Source organism: Peromyscus maniculatus, chromosome 21, assembly GCF_049852395.1.
Source record: "Peromyscus maniculatus bairdii isolate BWxNUB_F1_BW_parent chromosome 21, HU_Pman_BW_mat_3.1, whole genome shotgun sequence".
In the NCBI taxonomy this organism is placed as follows: Eukaryota; Metazoa; Chordata; class Mammalia; order Rodentia; family Cricetidae; genus Peromyscus; species Peromyscus maniculatus.
In genome coordinates this window covers 19,910,775-19,931,158 of record NC_134872.1, presented here as the reverse complement: position 1 = coordinate 19,931,158, position 20,384 = coordinate 19,910,775, and the positions used below count along the sequence as shown (strand labels likewise).

Here is a 20,384-nt window from a genome sequence, read left to right as displayed (position 1 = left end):
ACTTGCATTTCATGCAAGTTGATGCTTAATGGGGCTGAATAAATTATAGTTGGCCCTTGTGTCTGCAGGCTTCTCATCCATGGACAGAAAGTATGCTATAAAAGATTGCAAGTTAATTGTAGGATGTGTGTGGATTGTATGTTAATGTTATACAGTATTTTACAAGAACTTGTGTTCTTGTAAACACCTTCCCATGGATAGTATAGGATTTTTGTTATAGGTTCTGTTTTTAAATATCATTTTCAATTGTATTTTCTCAAAGTGAAGTCATTTTGTTTAGAAGGCTCCTGGACTATGCCAGTGGCCCTTTGCGATCTCCCATCAGCCCCCTGCACCTCCATGACTCCAATGCACCTTACCCTGTGATCAAGTCCCAGAGTGTTTGTATCTCAAGATTTTCCTCTCTTCAAAAAGCTTGCTTCCAAGTTCTAAGTTCCTGGCTTGGGTTTTACCTATGTTTTAAGAAATGACACTCAAAATGGTGTGTGTGTGTGTGTGTGTGTGTGTGTGTGTGTGTGTGTGTGTGTTTCCATTTGATTTAATTGTGTGTACACTGTGAAGTAAACTTTCAAGTTCAGAGTTTTTGGCATTGACCCAGAATTATTTGTTGAATTCAACTAATTGTCTCAAAATATTTATTGAAACTGTTCTTTCTGAGTTGAGCTGCCGTATTTACTCAAAATCAATTGACTACAGGTGTAAGAGTGCTAAGGGAGCCTGTGTTTGTCTTTATATAAACCTCACACCATTGTCATGGTAACTTATGGTGATTTTGAAGTAGGGAACTATAGACACTACAGCATTGCTTTCTAAAATCATTGCTTCTGGTAACCCAGGGCCTTTGCATATGCACACAGATGTGATTATCTTGCAAAGTTTAAAAAAAAATCAAACACACAAAAGGAAAACGGTCTTGGAAGGAAGTGAAGTGACTTTAAGGGTCCATTGGGAAGGTTCAGAATCTTGACATTTCGAAAGCCTCTCATCGGTGAATGGGAAAAGTCTGAGCTTACACACTCTTCCATTCACCTTTGCTTTTCAAGTCTTTCTCTGCTTTCTAAATCATTCTCCTGAATCTTTTATTATTTCTTATATTCTTTCTAGTGGAATTTTTTTAAACTTTCATTTTCTAATTTTTAGTTGCTTTAATAAAAGCATATTTGCCTCCATAATGATTTTTTTTGGGGGGGTGTTCAAAACAAGGGTTTCTCTGTGTAGTTTTGGTGCCTATCTTGGATCTTGCTCTGTAGACCAGGCTAACCTGGAACTCACAGAGATCCGCCTGGCTCTGCCTCCCAAGTGCTGGGATTGAAGGCATGCACCACCACCACCTGGCACCTCCATAATGATTTTATAACTAGCAATAACACACAAAATTTGCTTATTTTGTTTTATCTCTAGGTTTTATTATATATTATATCATGCTATTCATTAAGAAAGGCACTTCTGATTGTTGCCATTGTATGTTACATGAATTCCTTTTTCTTGTCTTATTCTACTACCTAGCAGCTTTTCTCTACGTTGAACAGAAGTAGTGAGATAACTACATGTCAATCTCCAGAGATAAGCATTCTGTTTTGTCTCTCTTGAGGATGGTGTTGACATTTGATATGCACAAACTATTTTATTAACTTGAAGAAATGTCTTTTTATTTCTAGATTATTGAGAATTTATTCTTATGTGTATTGAATATCGTGAAGTCTGCCTTTATTAATATGGTTTTATTTTGGTTGCCGTCTATTATATTAACTGATCTTCAGATATTAAATTGCCTTTGATGTCAGTATGAATTGAATTTATTTGTGCTGCATAGTCCTTTATCATACACTTTTTGGTCTTATTTGCCAACATGTATCATTTCTTCTAGCTTGTTCATGTGGTGTGTTATATCCCAGTATTATCTCTAACAGTGCCTTGTTCTGGCTTTTGAATCTGGGTAACACTGGCTTTTAGAGACACCTCAGGAAGAATTTCCTCTTTTGTTATTTTCTGAAAATAATTTTTGCATAATTGATATTATTTCCTTGATGATTTTACAGAATTCTCCAAGGCAGTAAGCTAGATCGAGCCTTAATGGGAAGCGGTTTCCTTTCCCCTTTCTTCTTTCCTCTTCCTTCTCTTTATCACCTCTCTCCTCCCCTTCTTCATTTTATCTAATTAATAATTCAGTATCATTGCTTCCTCTAGGACTAATTAGATACTTTACATTTTTCTGAATTTAGGTGTGTGTTGTTCTTTCTAGGATATTTTTTCCTGTTTCACTTAAATAATCCATCTTTTGTCATGAAGTTATTATACCGTTAAGACACGTGTGTTAATTTCTGTGGAGTCCAGGCTGAGCCTCTTTTTCATCCCTGGATTTAAGGGCTTGTTCACTCCCGTGCCTTTGCCCAAGGAGGGATGGGCATGCTTACTTGTTGCGTGAGGACTATGGATTCTTCTTATTTTTCTAAATAAACAGCTTTGGGTTTTACTGACCTGATTGATATTCTGCTTTACATTTTATTCATTTTCTGCTTTGATGTTTGAGGGCTTTTCTTTTCTTTCTTATGATTGCTTTGGACTATTTGCAGTTTTTCATTTCTTACTGAGACCTTAGATTACTAATCTTTCTTCTCTAGTATAAGCCTCCAAAGACATACATTTTCTTCTCAGCACTGCTATCTCAACATCCTATAAATCCTGAATGTGTTATCTCTTTATTTACTATAATTCAGAATATCCTGGAGCTGTTCCTGTTTTCTCTCCTTGGCTTGTGATTATTTGGAAGGGAGATGTTTTAATTTCCAAGTAAATGAACATTCGTCAAATTTCTTTCCTTTGATTTATTAATTCCACTGTAGTCTGTTATTATAATTTAAATTGGTTCAATAGTATAAATTTACTATGTCTTGTTTTATGGTGAGGTATATGGGTGCCTCTAGAGCGGGGGTTCTCAACCTGTGGGTCATAACCCCATTAGGGGGTTGAGTGATCATTTCACAGGGGTTGCCTAAGATCATCTGAAGACGCATATATTTACATTACGATTCATAACAGCAGCAAAATTACAGTGAAGAACTAGCAATGAAAATAATTTTATGGTTGGGGGTCACCACAGCATGAGGAACTCTATTAAATGGTCACAGCATTAGGAAGGTTGAGAACCACTACCGTAGAGTATTCTTCTTGCTTAGAAAAGATGTGTGCTTGTCTACACTCTACAGTGGGTTGATGCTGATGCAGTTACAGTAAAATACAACAGCATCATTCCATTTCACCATCACTCCTGGCTCCATCTGCTTCGTGAAGGACCATAACCTCCTTTGCTTGATTTCAGCAACACACATATCATGCCTTGGTGTGTTATAGCACACAATATGGTTTTGTCCTTTACAATGTTTTCATTTTCAAAAGGGTGAGAACCCTTCCCATCCTGCATGGCATCATTTATTGTTTCTACTAAGATAAATTTAGCAAGAGTCTTTCTTTCTTTAACTAGGAAAAAAAATGTTTGTCTTTGTGTTTGAAGCATAGCTTTATTTTACTCAGAACATGTGGCCAACAAACTTTCCTCTTTAACATACACATATATGGTGCAAATGTCTACATTACATATATGGAATTCAATCATCCAATTGTTTTCTGACCACAATTTTCTCCTATCAGATGTTCGTCCTTACTTGTTCACGGTTGTCCTGCACATTGAGTATCAGTTTGCCCTTGCTGACTTCAAGGTTTCCTTTTCTCCATTGCCCAACAATGTGTCTGTGCTGCTGGGCACACCCCTCTGCCACCTTCTCTAAATACTCTCTCTGCTTTCTCTACTCCTCCCCTTTTTAAGGCGGCTGTTGAATGCGTGTTTGGTTGAATGTTTGGTCTCTTCTTTTTGGGCACTTTTGACTCTCTAAGCCTCAGATCAGATATTTCCGATGGGTCTATCTTCCAGGTTACTCCTTTCTTTTATGATCTCAACTCTAGATGTGAAGTCAAACTGTAGAGTCTTTTTAATGGATTCTTCATGTCAATCTCTGGACTGTTGACTCAGTGTCTTGATACTCATTTTGTATAGTTGCTTTAGACTGTGGATTTGTTGAGTCCTTGACACAGCATATTTCTTTAATTTATACACTTAACTGTCTCACTTTTGAAAATATTAGCTGCTTTGATGCCCTTAATTGTTGCTGAATCTTTTGATCTCTAGTTACAGGCTCTTCACTTCTGTTCTTGACATATCACATATGTTGTTGATAACTGGACATTTTCCCTATATCTCTAACATCATCACAAGCCGCTTCATTTGTCACCTTTAAAAATGCTTTATTTTATGCATATGTGTTTGCCTGAATGCATGTATGTGCTCCACATGTGTTCCGTGCCTGCAGAGACCAGTAGGTGGTTCATGGAGTTGGAGTTATAGGTGAATGCTGAGCACTAAAACTGGGTCCTCTAAGAGAGTAGCAAGTGCTCTTAACCACTGAGACACTTCTTTAGCCCTTAGCCTTTGATTTTTTTAATCTGAGGAATCTACCAACCTTTGGGTGACAATGGTTGATGCCTTGGCTTGCTTATCTATCTATCTATCTATCTATCTATCTATCTATCTATCTATCTATCTATCTATCATCTATCTACCTGTCTGTCTGTCTGTCTGTCTGTCTGTCTATCCATCCACCTATTTATTTATCTATTTATTATCAGTGTTAATTTTAGCTTGAATCCTGCACAGTTCCAGTAAAATGATACAGTTTGTGATCAGTCTGTAATTTAGGCAGAAATGGTGATGAAACCTTTAAACTCCTAACAGCTGTACCCACTGAAGACATGATTATTGAGAGGCACATTTAGGATCAGGAAACATGTGTGTGTGTTCCTCATCTTTTCATTTAAACAGGGCACTGTTGGGTCGTCACTGAACAAGCCTATAATTTCTGTTTTTAAAATTTTATTCGAATAACATTTTTTCGTTTGTTTTACATACTGACCACAGTTTCCCCTCTCTCCTCTCCTCCCAGTTCCTGCTTCTCATCTATCCCCTCCACTCTCACTCCTCCTCTGCCTCCATTTCTTCATCAGCTGAGCACACAGAACTTATCACATCCCTCCATAACTTCCTTGTTTTAGAAATTCTCTACTAAAGTTGAAGTCTGTTCATCGCTCACATGAGTGGGCTTACAACCTTAAAGCAGAAGTTGTACATTTTCCCTTTTATTTCTAAACAAGCCCATCGTGGCTGTGGTATGGTGATATTTTATTTGTACTGAAATGTAATTTTATTTGTATGTTAATAAATAAAGTTGTCTGGGGGCTCAGAGCTAATAGCAAGCCATAGCAGAGCTGGGCATTCATGGTGCATGCCTTTAATCCCAGCACTTGGTAGGCAGAGCTAGGTAGATCTGTGTGTTCAAGGATACAGCCAGCACTGGAGACACACGCCTTTAATCTCAATACCATAGAAGACCTGGAGGGCTGTACAGACAGGCAGTGACGAGGCAGTCATGTGGTTGGGTTTACAACCAATGAGAAGGCAGAACAGAAAGTCTATATAAAGACAAACAGACAGGAAGTAGGTCTTGTTTGGAGAGGTCTCTTGGCTGAAGAGGCTAGCTGCAGCAGGCGGTAAGGCTCTTAGCTCTGATCTCTTGGCTTTCTTCTTTGCATTGGTTCTGTGTTTCTTATTTAATAAGACGGTTGGTTACATTTACACTGTGGACCACCACATTTCTGAGTGTGAACTAACTTCCTTCCTTCCTTCCTTCCTTCCTTCCTTCCTTCCTTCCTTCCTTCCTTCCTTCCTTTCTTCCTTCCTTCCTTTCATTTTCTGCCTCCCTCCCTCTCTTTCCCCTTTCCTCTTTCCTTCTCTCTCTCTCTCTCTCTCTCTCTCTCTCTCTCTCTCTCTCTTTCTTTCTTTGAGACAGGGTCTCTCTGTAGCTTTGGCTATCCTGTAGCTCACTATATAGACAGGGCTGGCATTGAATTCACAGAGATCCACCTGCCTCTGCCTGCTCAATGCTGGGGTTAAGGGCATATGCCAACATGCTTAGCCTGAGTGTCAGTTTTCATATTGAATTCTAAGTTAGTTCAGCTCCCTGAAGACCAAGTCTTCTCCTGTAACATTCTACTCTGATTGGTCAAGGTGGCCTTAACATGTTTTCATTTACATAAATTTTAGAACTGTGGCTATCCTCCCTCCCTCCTTTCTTTCCTTCCTTCCTCTCTTTCTTTCTTCCTTCCTTCCTATCTAGTGAGTTTTATTTTCCTGTTGCCATAGTACAATACCCCAACAGAAAGCAACTTAGGGGCAAAAGGGGTTTATTTATCTTAAAGTTCCTGACAGGATACCTCCCATCGTGCTGGGGACAGTATGGCTGCAGAACAGGTAGCTGGCCTGGAAAATGGGAATCAGAGAGAAGAGAAGTGAGCCTAAGCTATACACAAACCTCAAACCCCATCATCTCTAGTGACGTACTTCCTCTAGCCAGGCTCCACCTCCTAAAGGTTCCACAACCTCCTGAAAGTGCCACCAGCTGCAGACCACATGTTCACACACAGCGGGGGCAAATATTTCATGTTCAAATCACAGACAGCCTTGGTTTTTCTTTTCCTTGGAGCATTTCTTTTTAGGAAAATTGAAAAGATTCTTTACTTCTCTGCCCTGTTGAATTTTAGTCTTCTCCCACCTCTTGTCGTTCTCAAGGACCAAAGAGGTAGGATACATGTCTTCAAATGTATTAGACATTCTAATAAGTAGGCAATATCATAGAGGAAAACTGGGCTCCATCTAACAGTATTTGTGGAAACACTTTAAATCTCAAATAGTGAACATAAATCCTCCACCCACATCACTCAGCTGCCACCCAAGGGTCCTCCAGAGCTTTCTCTCTTAGGGTTTAAAACCTCTCCCACCTTTTGTTGAAGCATATTAGAGTCATTCTTCCCACTGATTGCAATCATCTGGAATAAATTCTTCTCTGCCCCTTTAACTCCACTTTATACAATTTTTCTTTCACACAGCTGAGCCATGAGCAAGGATGCTGCAGATTCTCACTGCTCTTACCTGAAATTCTGCTGCATTAAGGAGAGTCGATGTTCCTGAATTTGTTGCTTGTCTCTGGTTAATTTCCCCAGCATGAATGGTGATCTTTGACAGCGTATCTAATAGAAGCCATATTTGTTAAGGGGGAGAGGCATCTGTTGACCTTTTCATTTGCTGTAGCTTCTCTTTCAAAATGTTCGTGAGTCTAAATTCAGCATCTTTGGGAGAAATAGTTCATCACCTCTGGGAAACACTCTGTAGGGTTTCTGAACACAGATAATTTATTAAAAAGAAAAAGTCTGTTCCCTCACCATTTCTATATCTCGGAATATTTGACAATGCAGAGGAGGCCTTCCTCGAATTTCTCCTGTGCTCAGTCTCTCTACTCTGCCGTTTTCTCAGCAAAATGTTCCTTCTGAGAGCTTTGTACCAATCCTTCTTCTCTCTCTCCTTCATTATCTTAACTCATTTGTCACATTTCAAACGTACATGGATCCTATTCACTGTCTCTTTTATATAAAAAACTTCATACTTCAAAAAGAATTAGTTAAGAAAAGGATCAAATTGTGACTTCTCCCATACATTCTTTTAAATTTTACTTTTATGTGTGTGGGTGTTTTGCTTGCGTGCATATCTGTGCACCACGTGTGTGCCTGATATCCATTTGGCTAGAAGACAGTGCCAGAACCCCCTGGGACTAGAGATGCAGATGGTTGTGAGTCTCCATGTGGGTTTTGGGGAACAAACCCAGCCCCTATGACTTTATATTTTTAATTTTCACCTACTATGTTGGTTTTGTTGATCCATCAAAGGCTAATAACTTATCTCCATGGTTACCAGAAAGAAAAAGTACGTACTTAATTCAGTAACTTTACCTATGAAGATCCCTTATTTCATGATGAGAAGACCAGAAATTCAGGTACCATCCAGAATGTAGATGGTACCACTCCATGGGCTGAGATTTGACACTGAAGAGAAAAGAAAAAAAATGAGACAATAAGCTGAACACTAACACTCCTCTGCCTCTGTTTCCTGTAGATACAATGTGAAGCCCACTGTAAATCATGCTTCCTGGATAATAGTTCTAAAGGTCAGTTGATATTGCAACAGTAGTAGATAAATCCAGCCTAGAGTCCTTTGAGATTCTTGACTGCTGCTTAAGCTCAGCAACTTGTTTACTACCTTCCAATGTTAACTGTCCTGGGTTCACTCTCTGATCTAATAGTTCATTATTCTTCTTTTTTAGATGTACCTTTCCAAAGTTATTTGTTGATAATTTTATTTCTTAGCACTCGAATTCTTCCATACTTTGTGTGTGGACAGGTTATGTGTGCATAAGTGAAACTTTGCAGTCGTTATTTGTGGTTCTTAATCTTGACTATCAACTTCATGGGATTTGAAGTCACCTAGAAGACATATCTTTGGGTGTGTCTTTGAGGGTCCTTGTGAAGAGGTTTAGCAGACGAGGGAACAATCTTCCTGAAGGTAGTGGCACCATTTCCTGGGCTGAGTTCCGAGACTGAATAACAAAGAAAAACTGAAAAACTGAGCTGAGGATTAGCTTTCTTCTCACTCTGCTTCCTGACTATGGATACATTGTGATCGACCATCTCTTGTTCCAGCCTCTAAGATTCTCCACAATGGTGAACTACACCCTTAAACTGTGAGCTAAATCAACCCCCAATTCCTTCTTTAGGTTGCTTTTGTCATAGCAATGGAAAAAGTAACTAATTTAGAAAATGATATGGTTACAGTTGGACATGTTTAGATCTGGGAGTAGTCTACAATTTATCTCTGTATAATGAGAAGATGAAATTGAGACACCAAGAATTTTAGACAGATGGTAGCATAAAAGTAACATATTCATTAAATAAATAACAGTTCCAGTTACTGCTTATTCATCATGGTGTGTACCTGGAGTTGTTCTAAAGTCTTTGGGTTAATGAGTTATTTAGTTTTTACATTTGTACTGAGGCAGGTACTGTCATTATTATCTTGTAAATATGAGCGTTAGAAACATAGTCTCAGGGTTATATGTGATAACATAAGAATAACTAATGTGCATTGCTCCCCCATACACAGCCAGAGTCGGGTGCTGTATCAAGATATGTTTCACAGTAAAATAATACACCGAAACAATCCTATGAAATCCAGCATCTGTTGTAATTGCCATCCTCATGATGCACAGGAGTACACAAAAGCCTGCAGATGTTAAATGATGTGTGGGTATGATGTAGCCTGTAAGCATCAGTATAGCATTAGGAACTTTATTCTGCTTTTCTGGGGGGGAGTGGAGCTGGTGTTTGCATTCCCATCCCTAGGAACCAGAGACTGTGCACGGCCCCTGCACACCACTCCCTTAGAGACCAATGTTTTGGGGTTGAATTATTGAAGTTTGAGATTGCAAGAAACTACAAAAATGACCATTTTAGGAAAACTCTCTTTGCCTTTATTTTTAAAAGTCCTCTCTAAAATGTCAGCCATTTTCTTGTAAGCTCTGTGGGATTAATCCTAACAGAGGCTATCTGCCCCAGAAGTGACATATTATGTCTTTAGGCAATATTATTCAAAATGATGTATGCATCTAACATCCTTTGAGCCTGAGCTTTAGCTCTGAACTCATGAGAATGAATTTTATTTTATTTCCATCACTGGATCCTTTTTAACATATATAACACTGTTCTAAGTTTTCTGGCAATTGTAGGCTCTGACTTTCTGCGTAAGCTAACGTATACATTTCTCTCATCAAGCCTGAAGCATGTTTCAGATGTGTGCTGAACAGTCTACCATACAGTAGAACTAACAGATTGAATCTAATTCCTGGAAATGCTATAGGAGGCTGGTGAGGTGAATGTTCTAGATTGTCAACTTTATGGCACTTTAGAATTACCCGGGAGACACAAACCTGGGAATATTGGTGAGGGTCCTTCCGAACAGATTTAACAGAGAAAGAGGACATACTCTGAATTTGGGAGCACGGGACAGTCTCTAGTGAGTTGTTTAGTTTTTACACGAGGTGTCAAGAGACTGGGATGAATGATAACACCAAAAACCGAGAGAGCGAGCAGAGCGCCAACATTCGCCTCTGACTGTCTCCTAATGCAGAATGCCTGCTCCACCATTATGGATGATGTCACACAAACCATCAGCCAGGATAAATCCTTCTCGTCTAAACTTGCTTTGGTTATCTGTTTTGTCATAGCCAGGAGAAAATGAACTATCACTACTAGCTAAAAGTCTGGATGTGGGCCGGAGTGAGGACTCAGCACTTAAGAGTGTATAGTGTTCTTCCAGAAGCATGGAGTTCTGTTCCTGGCATTCAAGTGTGGCAGCTCACAACTGCCGATGCCTCCTTGTGGCTTCCATGGGACTCTGAACACACACATATACATATGCACACAGATACACACACATATATAGAAAATTTTAAAAATTAAAAACAACGCTCTTAAGGGGATAGGTGCTGAAATCTGCTATCTAGCTTTATTCTTCCAAGAAAATCAACTTGGACATATGTCCCCAACTCTCCATGTCTCAGTGTCCTTTTTGATCAAACACGAATAACACATGTGCCTTCTTTGTCAAGTTACTAGAGGATTAAGTGTAATCATGAGTTAGACATGGAGAAAACTGCCTGCTGTGTAAGCCTGAAATCAGAAACCATATATATGATATTAGTTAAAAAATGGAAGGTTTGCTGAGTACAGACATTGACACAGCAAAGAAGAAGTTTAGTCTACATTCTCAAAGGACTTCCACTTAAAATCCGATTTCATATTTCTTGTGAATTGACCTATGGTTGTGTTTGACTCTGGAACACCATAAATCATGTCATGCCATGGGCGCATAATTAGATGTCCAGGGAAAAGCCACAAGCTGCTTCTGGGAAATGGAATCTTCCCCATTCTGCTCCACCCCAATTTAGGTTATTTAGTCACATCTTTTGGAGTCGCGATTGAGTTTTCTAGAGAACGGCTCTCTGTCTCCGTGTGTTACGTGCTCATGAGAAGCCTTCCATCTGCATCCTCAACAAGGTCATTGATCAAACACACAGTGGAGCAGAGTCAGAGACAGAGCCTGCAGCAATCAGTTAATGCACTCTATTCGGGGAGTCATTTGCTCACTCAGAAATCCACCTAGCCGTACTCACTCGCAATATTTCTTAATTTTGTTAATAAGACACTATGGGAGAAATCTGCGGGAGGCTTATCTAGATCCAAGTGTCTATTATCAATTTATGGCGTTACCTGCCTGGTAATCCCAAGTCAATTTTTGAAATAAAGAAGAAGTAAGCTTATTTGAGAGCAGTTATTCTCAGATAACCCACATGCCTCTGGTAATTACTGCCTTCTCAGAGGGCTCTCAGAAACCTCCTGGAGACTCACTTACATAATTGAAGGAGGTGTTGATGGTAACTTGCCTTCTGCACTTTGGGATCTGTCTCTGCTCCCTTTTGAAAGTGGAGGCTTCCTTTCATTTTTATTTCTGTCACGAACCCCTTTGCCACATCAACTGCTGAGGTAGATAAAGGCAGCTTAGATGTCTCCTTCCCAAATTTAGAGTTTTGGAGTTTAATTTCTCAAGGTCTCCACTCAGTGCATTTACCGACACCCTCTGAAACCACCAGTCTGCTTTGGAGCACACTTCCTGATGCCTCTCTAGCCCTTGCCCATCAAAACTCTCACTTGGGAAAAGTTGTTGTTATACCACATGGTCTTTGTTTTGTTTGTCTGTTTGATTCTTCTTTAATATTCTTTGAATTTGTACCATTTCTATTGTTCCTGACTCTAGTTTTCCAGATTGTTCTCCTAGGTCCGTGACATTTGTGGGTTTCTTTAAACATGGACCCTCCTTTTGTATGTCCAATCAAAATTTTCTATAAATATATACTGAATATCTATCATTGTCAAGTACTGTTCTAAGCATTGAGGGTACAATAGTGAAGGACACACACACACACACACACACACACACACACACACACACACCCTGCCCTTTGCCTCATAATCTATTCTCTGCTCCAAGTCCTTGCTTAATGAAATTATCACTGCATTTTCCCACCTAAGGGTGCTTTTCTTTTATTATGTTGAGCTTTAAGGTAGACGAGCATCATTCCACCCTTTTGAATTGTCTCTTTGTAAGAATTTTTTAAAATTTTATGTATGTAAGTGCTCCCCTGTGTTATGTGTGTGTTTGGTGCTAGAGGTCAAAGGAGCCTGTCAGTTCCCTGTGGATGATGGTTATAGATAGTTGTGAGCTACCCTGTGGGACCTAGGAACCAACACTAGGTCCTCTGCGACAGCAGCAAGCGCTCTTAACCAAGAAGCCACCTCTCCAGCCTTTTGAATTATATTTTTAATAGAGTCCTGGAGTCTTAGTGCTATAGTCTGCTTTTCTGGGATATCATTATTGAAGTTGGAAGACTGAATATTTATGTCTGTATCTACTTTTTATAACATTTCCCTCCTGTAATGTTTCTATAATGTGAGCAGATTAGAAAAAATATGGGATCAGTAGGCTCTGTCCTCATTTATGCTTATTAGGATTTTTTATTTTGTTTTTCTTTTTAAAGACAAGATCACATGTAGACCAGGGTGGCCACAAATTTGCTATGCAGCCAGGGATCATGATTTTCATATGGTTCTATTATCATGCTTGGTTTTTTTTTTTTTTTTTTTTTTTTTTTTTTTTTTTTTTTTTTGTGTGTGTGTGTGTGTGTGTGTGTGTGTGTGGGGACTTATTATAACACAAGATATTTTGCCAACTCACAAAAAGTTTTACTTAGTGCACAATGAGCTGTGATTTAGCTGATCTCTCTCTTCTGTATGTGGTCATATGTTTTCCTGCTAATTTAAAATGCTATTGTCTTCTAGAAATAACACTATACTGGTCTCTGGCATCCTTGTGGTATGGACCTGGAGTATGCTGCAGTTTCCCCTGGACCTGGCAGGTAAATGTATTCATATTTGTGTAAAAAAAACCAGAAAATTAATATAAACCATCCTAGGACGAAGGAGGCAGTTGAGAGAACTCATGCTTTGATAACCTAGTGTTAGCTCTACTCCAACTTAGAAGGAAGGTAGGCTGAGACTCAGGAAAGCCAATCGTGGACCCACTTTGTTGTGTGGTTGTGCCCAAGATAAATGAGTGTAGCCAGGCCTGGTGGTGTGTACCCTTAATCCCAGCACTCTGGTGGTGGAGACAGGAGGAGCAGGAGTTCAAAATCACCCTTGGCTATATAGCAAGTCTGAAGTCAACCTGGTATATATAAGATTCTGTTTCCAAAAAGAACCTCCCAAATTAATAATAATAAGTATTTGAGCAGTTAACTACACTGCTTTTCATTCAACTCAACTAATACTTCTATTACTTATTATCTGTAATCCTGCCAAAATTGATTAAGATGTATGTGCCTCAGTTTTTCATCTGTGAAATGGGATGACACTCACAGCAGTCCAAGGGATGACTCAATAATACAGTGAGTGCTTAATGACCCATTGATGTGCAGTCTCTATATTTTCAGCCAGTCACATTGTGAAACCCCAAGGTAAGAGGTGCAATGTCAAACAAGCCCAGGTGCAAAGTTATGATTCCCTTAATGGCGGCCTGCATTCTAACTTTAAGGAATACGTGCATCATTGAGGGTCAGCAAAAAGTGAACTGTTCGGCTGGCATTCCATAATATTGTTTTCCTATGGCTGTGCTTTCCCACGGTATGGTACCCAACAGCCACACACAGCCGGGTAGATTGGTATTAAATAAAACATAAGGAACAACTCTTCAATGACCCTGGCCAAATTTCAGCTTCTCCATTGCCAGGTGTGGCCCTCATGTTGGACAGCAAAGATATGAAAATGTTTTTAGCATCATAGGGTTCTATTGAATGGTTCCAGCTTGGAATCACACCCTGATTTTTGGTCTGCTAGAAATGTGACTTGGCAATTCTTGTCCTTGGTTCTTTACTCTGGAAGAGCCTCCAGACGGTAATACTTCTTTTTCTTAATCGATTTTATTCTTTGCGACACTCTTCCTGTTGGCTTCAGGGTGAGAATAAGACAGAGTATGTGAATGTAGGGGTCCACACCAATAGATTCAGAGGTCTTGTGAAAATTTTGGGTCTTAAGCACATACTTTCTTGGATAAAATTGTTTCCTGAATGGATGGGAAGAGTTGCGTGACTTTTTTCAAATGGGTGCAGGGGGAAGGTTGGGCGTGGTGGTGTACTCCTTTAATCCCAGAACTCTAAAGACATGGGTGTGCAGATCTCTGAGTTTGATGCCAGACTGTTCTACTTTGTGAGTTCCAGGCCAGCCACAGCTACATATTAAGAACCTTTCTCAAAAAGAAAAAAAAAAAAGGAAAATACCAATCCAAGTACAGATTAATAATCACAAACAAATATATGCAAACAACATGCAGATGTTTTGCTGAAGTGTGCCTTAGGTACATGGTACTGGTTACCCAGCTAGAAGCCAGCCAGCTGTTGTTCTGATAGACTCCTGGGCTCCATCCTTTGTAGAGTGAGTAATGCCCTTGGGGGAGGGGGCCCTGCCAGGAGGGATTCCCTGAGCATGGCTTCTCAAGAAAGGCCCTCCCTGACCTTGCCTGTGTCTCTCTTTTGTCGCTCCCTCGCCCTCTCCTCTCGTGTGGTTCGCAGACTTGCTAAGAAAATTTTTATTTAAGAAAGAAATTGTGTAAACGTTCGGAGGTGATAATGCTATGCAGCTGTTTGAAAAACAAAGACCAAATGTCACTTCTGACTAAACGGCTATTGTACTCTCCAACAAGCAGTACATTATGTTCACCCCCTATCAAAGGCGCTTCATGATAACTGCAGCACGCCCTTGCTGGATTGAGACATTCTTTGTTGGAAAACTCCAAATGGAAGGCTTTATTATTACAAAAAGGATTATTTTCTACCCTTGACCCTGAGTTTAATTTACATCTTTGAAATTAAAACAAAAGTTTCATCTGTTGATGGAGTCTCCTTTTGTTCAACTGGCCAAAAAAAGAAAAAAATCCGCAATTATTCTCAGTCTTTCTTTTAAACTGGGAAACAAAAGCAGAAAAAAAAATGAGGACAAAATGAAATAATGGCCTTTATTTGGGCTCCCACACAAATACACACCATCATCCCCATTAGAAAAGTATGTTTAATGTGAGTGAAAATTGAATTTGGATTCTGAGCACTTGAGTGAAGTAGGAAGTAGGGACATTCTAGAGAAAGCTCCTGCTATGGTCCGGCTGGGAACTCTGTCATCCATATACTGCACTTACCAGTCAAGAAAGTCAGTCACCCATTCCCCTAAGAGGGAGACAGAAGAAAGAAGCAGAGACAGAAAGGGAGACAAGGTGCTAGTCTAACAGAAAACAAGCCAATGACTAGAGACCCTGTCTTAGAATTCCTGCTATCCTAGATTTCAATGGAGAAACTGAGGCACCCGGAGGTTCTGCAGCACAGCCAGTCTCTCAATGCTAGAGAGTGAAGCCGCGGAGAGAAATACCAGGCTTCTTGACTTGAGGCCCACTGAGTACAGACAGGTCTCTGTTGCCTTCCCACTCTGCAGACCTCAAACACACACACACAACAGTTCCTTTACATATTATGCTCTTTAGTCTATTTAATTGGTCCTTCCCTCCCACAGGGAGGTTGAAAGATGATGCAAAACCTTTAAAGTGGACGGAACCACGTGGCCAGGATGCAGAGGCCTGAGGTGGAGAGAAATCTCCTCTGTTCCTCCCAGGATTAAACTCTGTCCTTCACAATCAGACCATCCATCGTTAGTGACTTTTCAGCCTTCTCTTTCCATCTTGCGTTTCCGAATGGTAATCGTTGTTGCCTTCCTTTTTCAGTCCAGTTGAAACTGGTCTGCCCCTCCTCTGTGAAAGCCAGGGGCTTCCTCAGGCTGTTCCTGTGCCAGTACAGTGCAGATCTATGGACCATTGGCCTCAGCTTCTTCATCCAAGATGGTCCCTTCCTCGTCGTGCGCCTTGTCCTGATGATCTATTTCAAAGTGATCAACCACATGCTGGTGTTCTTTGCTGTGAAGAATTCCCTGGTGATGGCACTGCACTTCTACCGGCTGGTGGCATTGATCATGGCCACCCGTGCTTCCATGCAAGGTTGTCCAGAAAGCCTCCAGACAGGGCACAGTGGCCCAGACCAACCCTCTGAAAGTGGGCCCAGTGACTGGGAGGACACCTCCAGAGAGGCCCTACCTCTGCAAGCCTCACCTGTCACCTCCGAGGAGGAGTCCTATTCCATCCATACCTTAGTTATTTGTTCCCAGCACGCAACGCACCGGGAGGCTTAACTCCTCTTCTTCTTATAGAATAATTCTCTCTTTACCCCATCCCCCTGCCCACACCCAGTTTTTTTTTTTTTTTTTTTTTTGCATACAACAGTTTTTAAGGAAACAACATGAAAAGATGATCCTGTATCAAAGCCAACGTACTCTTTATTTTTTTCATCTGAATGGAAGAAACTTGGATGGGTGGCTGTTGTTACAACCTCTTGTGATGATAGCGGACATTACGCCCATGCTAAGAACCACTGTAAGAGATTGGCTCTACGGGACTGTTTGGAACGTTGTAGACAGGGGTGTCATAGCACACCCTCCAAAGATTTAGGGCTGACAACTACCATCCCCACCACCAATCCTCTGGGGTGACCTGGTTATACAGAAGCCTCTAACGGTGGCTAGACTGTCAGACTCTCTCATCTGATCTTCTCTGCCTTGAAAAAAAATGTATATTCAATGAACACAGAACAAATGGGTGGGGGAACACATTTAAAATCAACTTGCCATGGGATGGAAGCTGGGAACAGGTGCTGTCCATCTTCTTCAGTACAGAAAATAGCCATGGAGACTACACAGGTCCTCCCAGGAATCTTCTTCTTCTGGACCAAAGTGGTATTCGGCCATGGTACCTTTGTTCTTAGAGAAGAGTGACAGCTTTGGGCTTGGGTAGCACAAGGTTAACAGCAGGCCATTTCAGTTTGAATACCAAGTGAGTTAACTTTTTTTACATTGTCAAGGTACTCCACGTGATCAGGTTCCAGGGAGCCCTGGCACGCAGTGATGAAGGTATCTGTGGCCCTTAGTGTTGCCATGGTTTCTGGTAGCTGCCAGGAGCCACTTCAGGAGTAGCAACAGTAGCAGCATAAGTCACAGCTCCTGGGAAATGCCATCCCTGGCTCCAGTGTGGTTTCAGGAACAAGGTCATGAGAGATGGTGCCAGCCTCATGCACAGGGCCTCCATCAATGTTGAGAATCACCACATGGTACCCTATCACCTCCTGGGAATTGTGGTGGCTTTGTTTCCCATGACTGAAATAGTCTTCCCCTTCCTTTACACATCTCTATGCATTCTGGGTGGAAATGATTCCAAACCTTTGGAAGCAGCTCTTGCTTTTAAATACGTGGTGAAAACTGGACTTGGCAATCTAGTAAACAACTCTAAAACTGTGCTGTTAGAGTTCAAGACATCAATCAGGCCACACTAGCATTCCCAGGAACTCAGAGACATTTATTCAGGGAACTTCTTAAATTAGATGTGACTGTTAGATGATCAGTTGGGATATTTTTTTATCTATGAATTTCTAATATAGCATGGTATTTATCCATCACATTTGATAACACGTTTTATAAGCAAATTCTATTTTACACAAAACCACAACTGTTTTCTAATAATTTCTACTTCTTTTATTCCTTGTGCTTTCCATTTTAACAATGTCACGGTTGTAAAATGTGCAGGAAACAAATGGAATGCATTTATAATTTTTTTCATAATAATTGTATGCAAGCTAAGGTCAAGATTATATTTATATAAAGTGAAGAATGTGACAGTTTTGAAGGGGTGTCATTTAAAATTCTTAGCAATGAGACTTGGGGAGATGCCTCATGGTTAAGAGCATGTATTGCTTTTTTTTTTTTTTTTTTTTTTGGTTTTTTGAGACAGGGTTTCTCTGCGTAGCTTTGCGCCTTTCCTGGAGCTCACTTGGTAGCCCAGGCTGGCCTCGAACTCACAGAGATCCGCCCGGCTCTGCCTCCCGAGTGCTGGGATTAAAGGCGTGCGCCACCACCGCCCGGCGCGGCGCATGTATTGCTTTTGCAGAGGATTGGAGTTCATCCTAATGCCCACTGCCCAGGGCTTGCAATGCCCTCTTCTGGTCTTTGTGGCCACTGACTGCACTCATGCACAAGCACACACACATACTTACACACACACACACACACAGAGAAATAATAAAAAATATTTTTAAATAAAATACTCAGCAATGGGAAGCAAAAGGGGAAAAGTAATAATACCTGCTATTCGTCAAACTGCCTCAGCCTTCTCCTGCACTGCTGGCTGCTTTGGGCTAAATACCTTCTCCCATGACATGCATGGACCACTCCTTCCTGCCTGTTTGCTCACAGCATATATTTTTTTTGTGTGTGTGTGTGTGATTTATCTTTTTCCCAGAAAAACAAACACTGAGCCCCTAAAAATAGAACATAAAGTAGTATGACTATTGCAAGGATTTTTTTAAAGTGCTTTCAAATCTGAGGCTTGGCTTGGTTTCATGACTTTCTAGTGTTTAAATGAAGTATTTTGTAATTAGCCCTCCTCCTCGGGCCTGTCCAAAATCTGGCTTAACTTAGAATGCCAGGAAGTCAGAGAGCACAGAGGACCAGCTTGGTAATTAATGGATGGTCAAAAATAGATACACAGGCTTCAAGGCTTTTCCAGGAAAATCTGCTAAAGGCAGCATTTAGCCTAACTGCCAGGGTTTCCATTTCCTTATGCTGGCTGCTTTGATCATAGCAAAAAATGTCTGTTGCTTAGTCTAGGTTTTTATCTCCGATGAAAAGTTAAAAATGTATTTGGTTAGTTGTATGTTTGTAATCATTACTATTATTTTACCCTTTAAAATGGTATGTTTTTATTGTAGACTGGTACACACTGTAAATGTTTTGGATCTCCAAGTGCTTGTCATAAGCTGATCGGAGCATCAGTCATCTCCCATATGTCAGCATCTGGAGACATGTTTACATTTTATTTGTAGTGGGAGAGCTTACATCAAGTAGGATGCAGACTCTGTCCTCTGTCTCCAGCCACAGTGCATGCCAAGCCCCAACCCCTGAGGAGTGTGGGGGCTCACTTACAGTTGCTGGAGACATTACTGGTTGATTAAAGTCCAATCAAATATCCTTCCTATAAACATGTTCTTCCATTTGTGAGAAAGCCCAGCATCCATGTTTATATGATGCTGTGTGTGGACACACCTCAGGGTCCTCTCAGGCCTCATACATATTGACTGAGTCTTAAATGCCACAATACCATGCTTAGGATGAGCATACTGCTCTGTCTTTGATTATCCTGCCATGTTCTGTTGCAGTTGTAAATGACAGTGTTGGAATGTGGAGGCTTGAACTAGTCTAAAACATTGGAAGCTTCCAGGGAGAAGTCCAAGAGAAGGATGCCACTGGCTCTGTTGTCCCACCACAAGTCCTTCAGCCGCCATGAGGACATGTCCAGATAATGATGGGATTCACTATCATCCACACACCTCTTTATTCAACAGGAGCCATTCCGAGCTCTGGGAAGGCACACCTCACAGGTGTGAACCTGTTAGGATTGTCACGGTCCAGAGTTCAGTGTGGACTCTAATCATGTTGGGCATTTAGCACCAAGAACTGTTAGCCAGATTCTTCAATGAAAAGACAGAACTGGCGAGATGAGGCCCGTCGACCTTCACTCCACTCCAGGGCTCCTTAAAGTTAGACGGCACAGCCTTACAGATCAAACAGCCTTGAATTATGAGATAAAAAGACACTGCTGTTTTCTAATTCTAGGCTTTGCTTTTCACTTAGTGGAACTTTTGATCTGTCCTCAGACATGTCTGATTAGGGCTAGACCAGGCAGCTGGAGGCTCCATTTAACTTCCAGGATGGCAACAGCAGCTTCACAATGATCGAGGAATGAGCCACCATGGCCTTCTACTTTATCGGTTTTTGTCTTTGAGATCATTTTTACTGAAACAATATGTGAGTGTATTTTCTGTGAGTATTTCTATATTTTGCTGTGACTTGCCTTTTTGTTTTATTATGGACATTAAATACTTGTATACAGCTTTCTCCCAGTACTTTTTTTTTTTTCCTACTCTGTGTGTTTCTCTACTGTAACTCATTTCCTTCATGGTTTTTAAGCTCTGGCTTAATAAGTAAAACTGATCTATTTTGAACATGATTAAAGTGGCATTTCCAACCAGCAAGCAAAGAATGACCAATTTTATAAATGATGTTGGAAAATGTTGCTATCCATCTGGAAAACATAAAGTGGGATTTTTATCTCATGAAATCTATAGAAATAAATTCCAGAT

The 20,384-nt window shown here is 40.5% G+C and overlaps 1 protein-coding gene across 2 annotated transcripts in view; it reads left to right on the top strand.

Moving 5' to 3' along the window:
- Tmem26 (transmembrane protein 26) overlaps positions 1-20,139 on the top strand; it is a 49,161-nt gene extending 29,022 nt beyond the window's left edge. For both annotated transcript variants that reach the window (XM_042265958.2, XM_006994221.4), the window contains 2 exons: positions 12,889-12,965; positions 15,869-20,139. In XM_042265958.2, the coding sequence (XP_042121892.1) occupies positions 12,889-12,965; positions 15,869-16,329 (538 nt within the window). In that variant the 3' untranslated portion in view covers positions 16,330-20,139. The remainder of the gene's footprint in view (positions 1-12,888; positions 12,966-15,868) is intronic.
- The last annotated feature ends 245 nt before the right edge of the window (positions 20,140-20,384 follow it).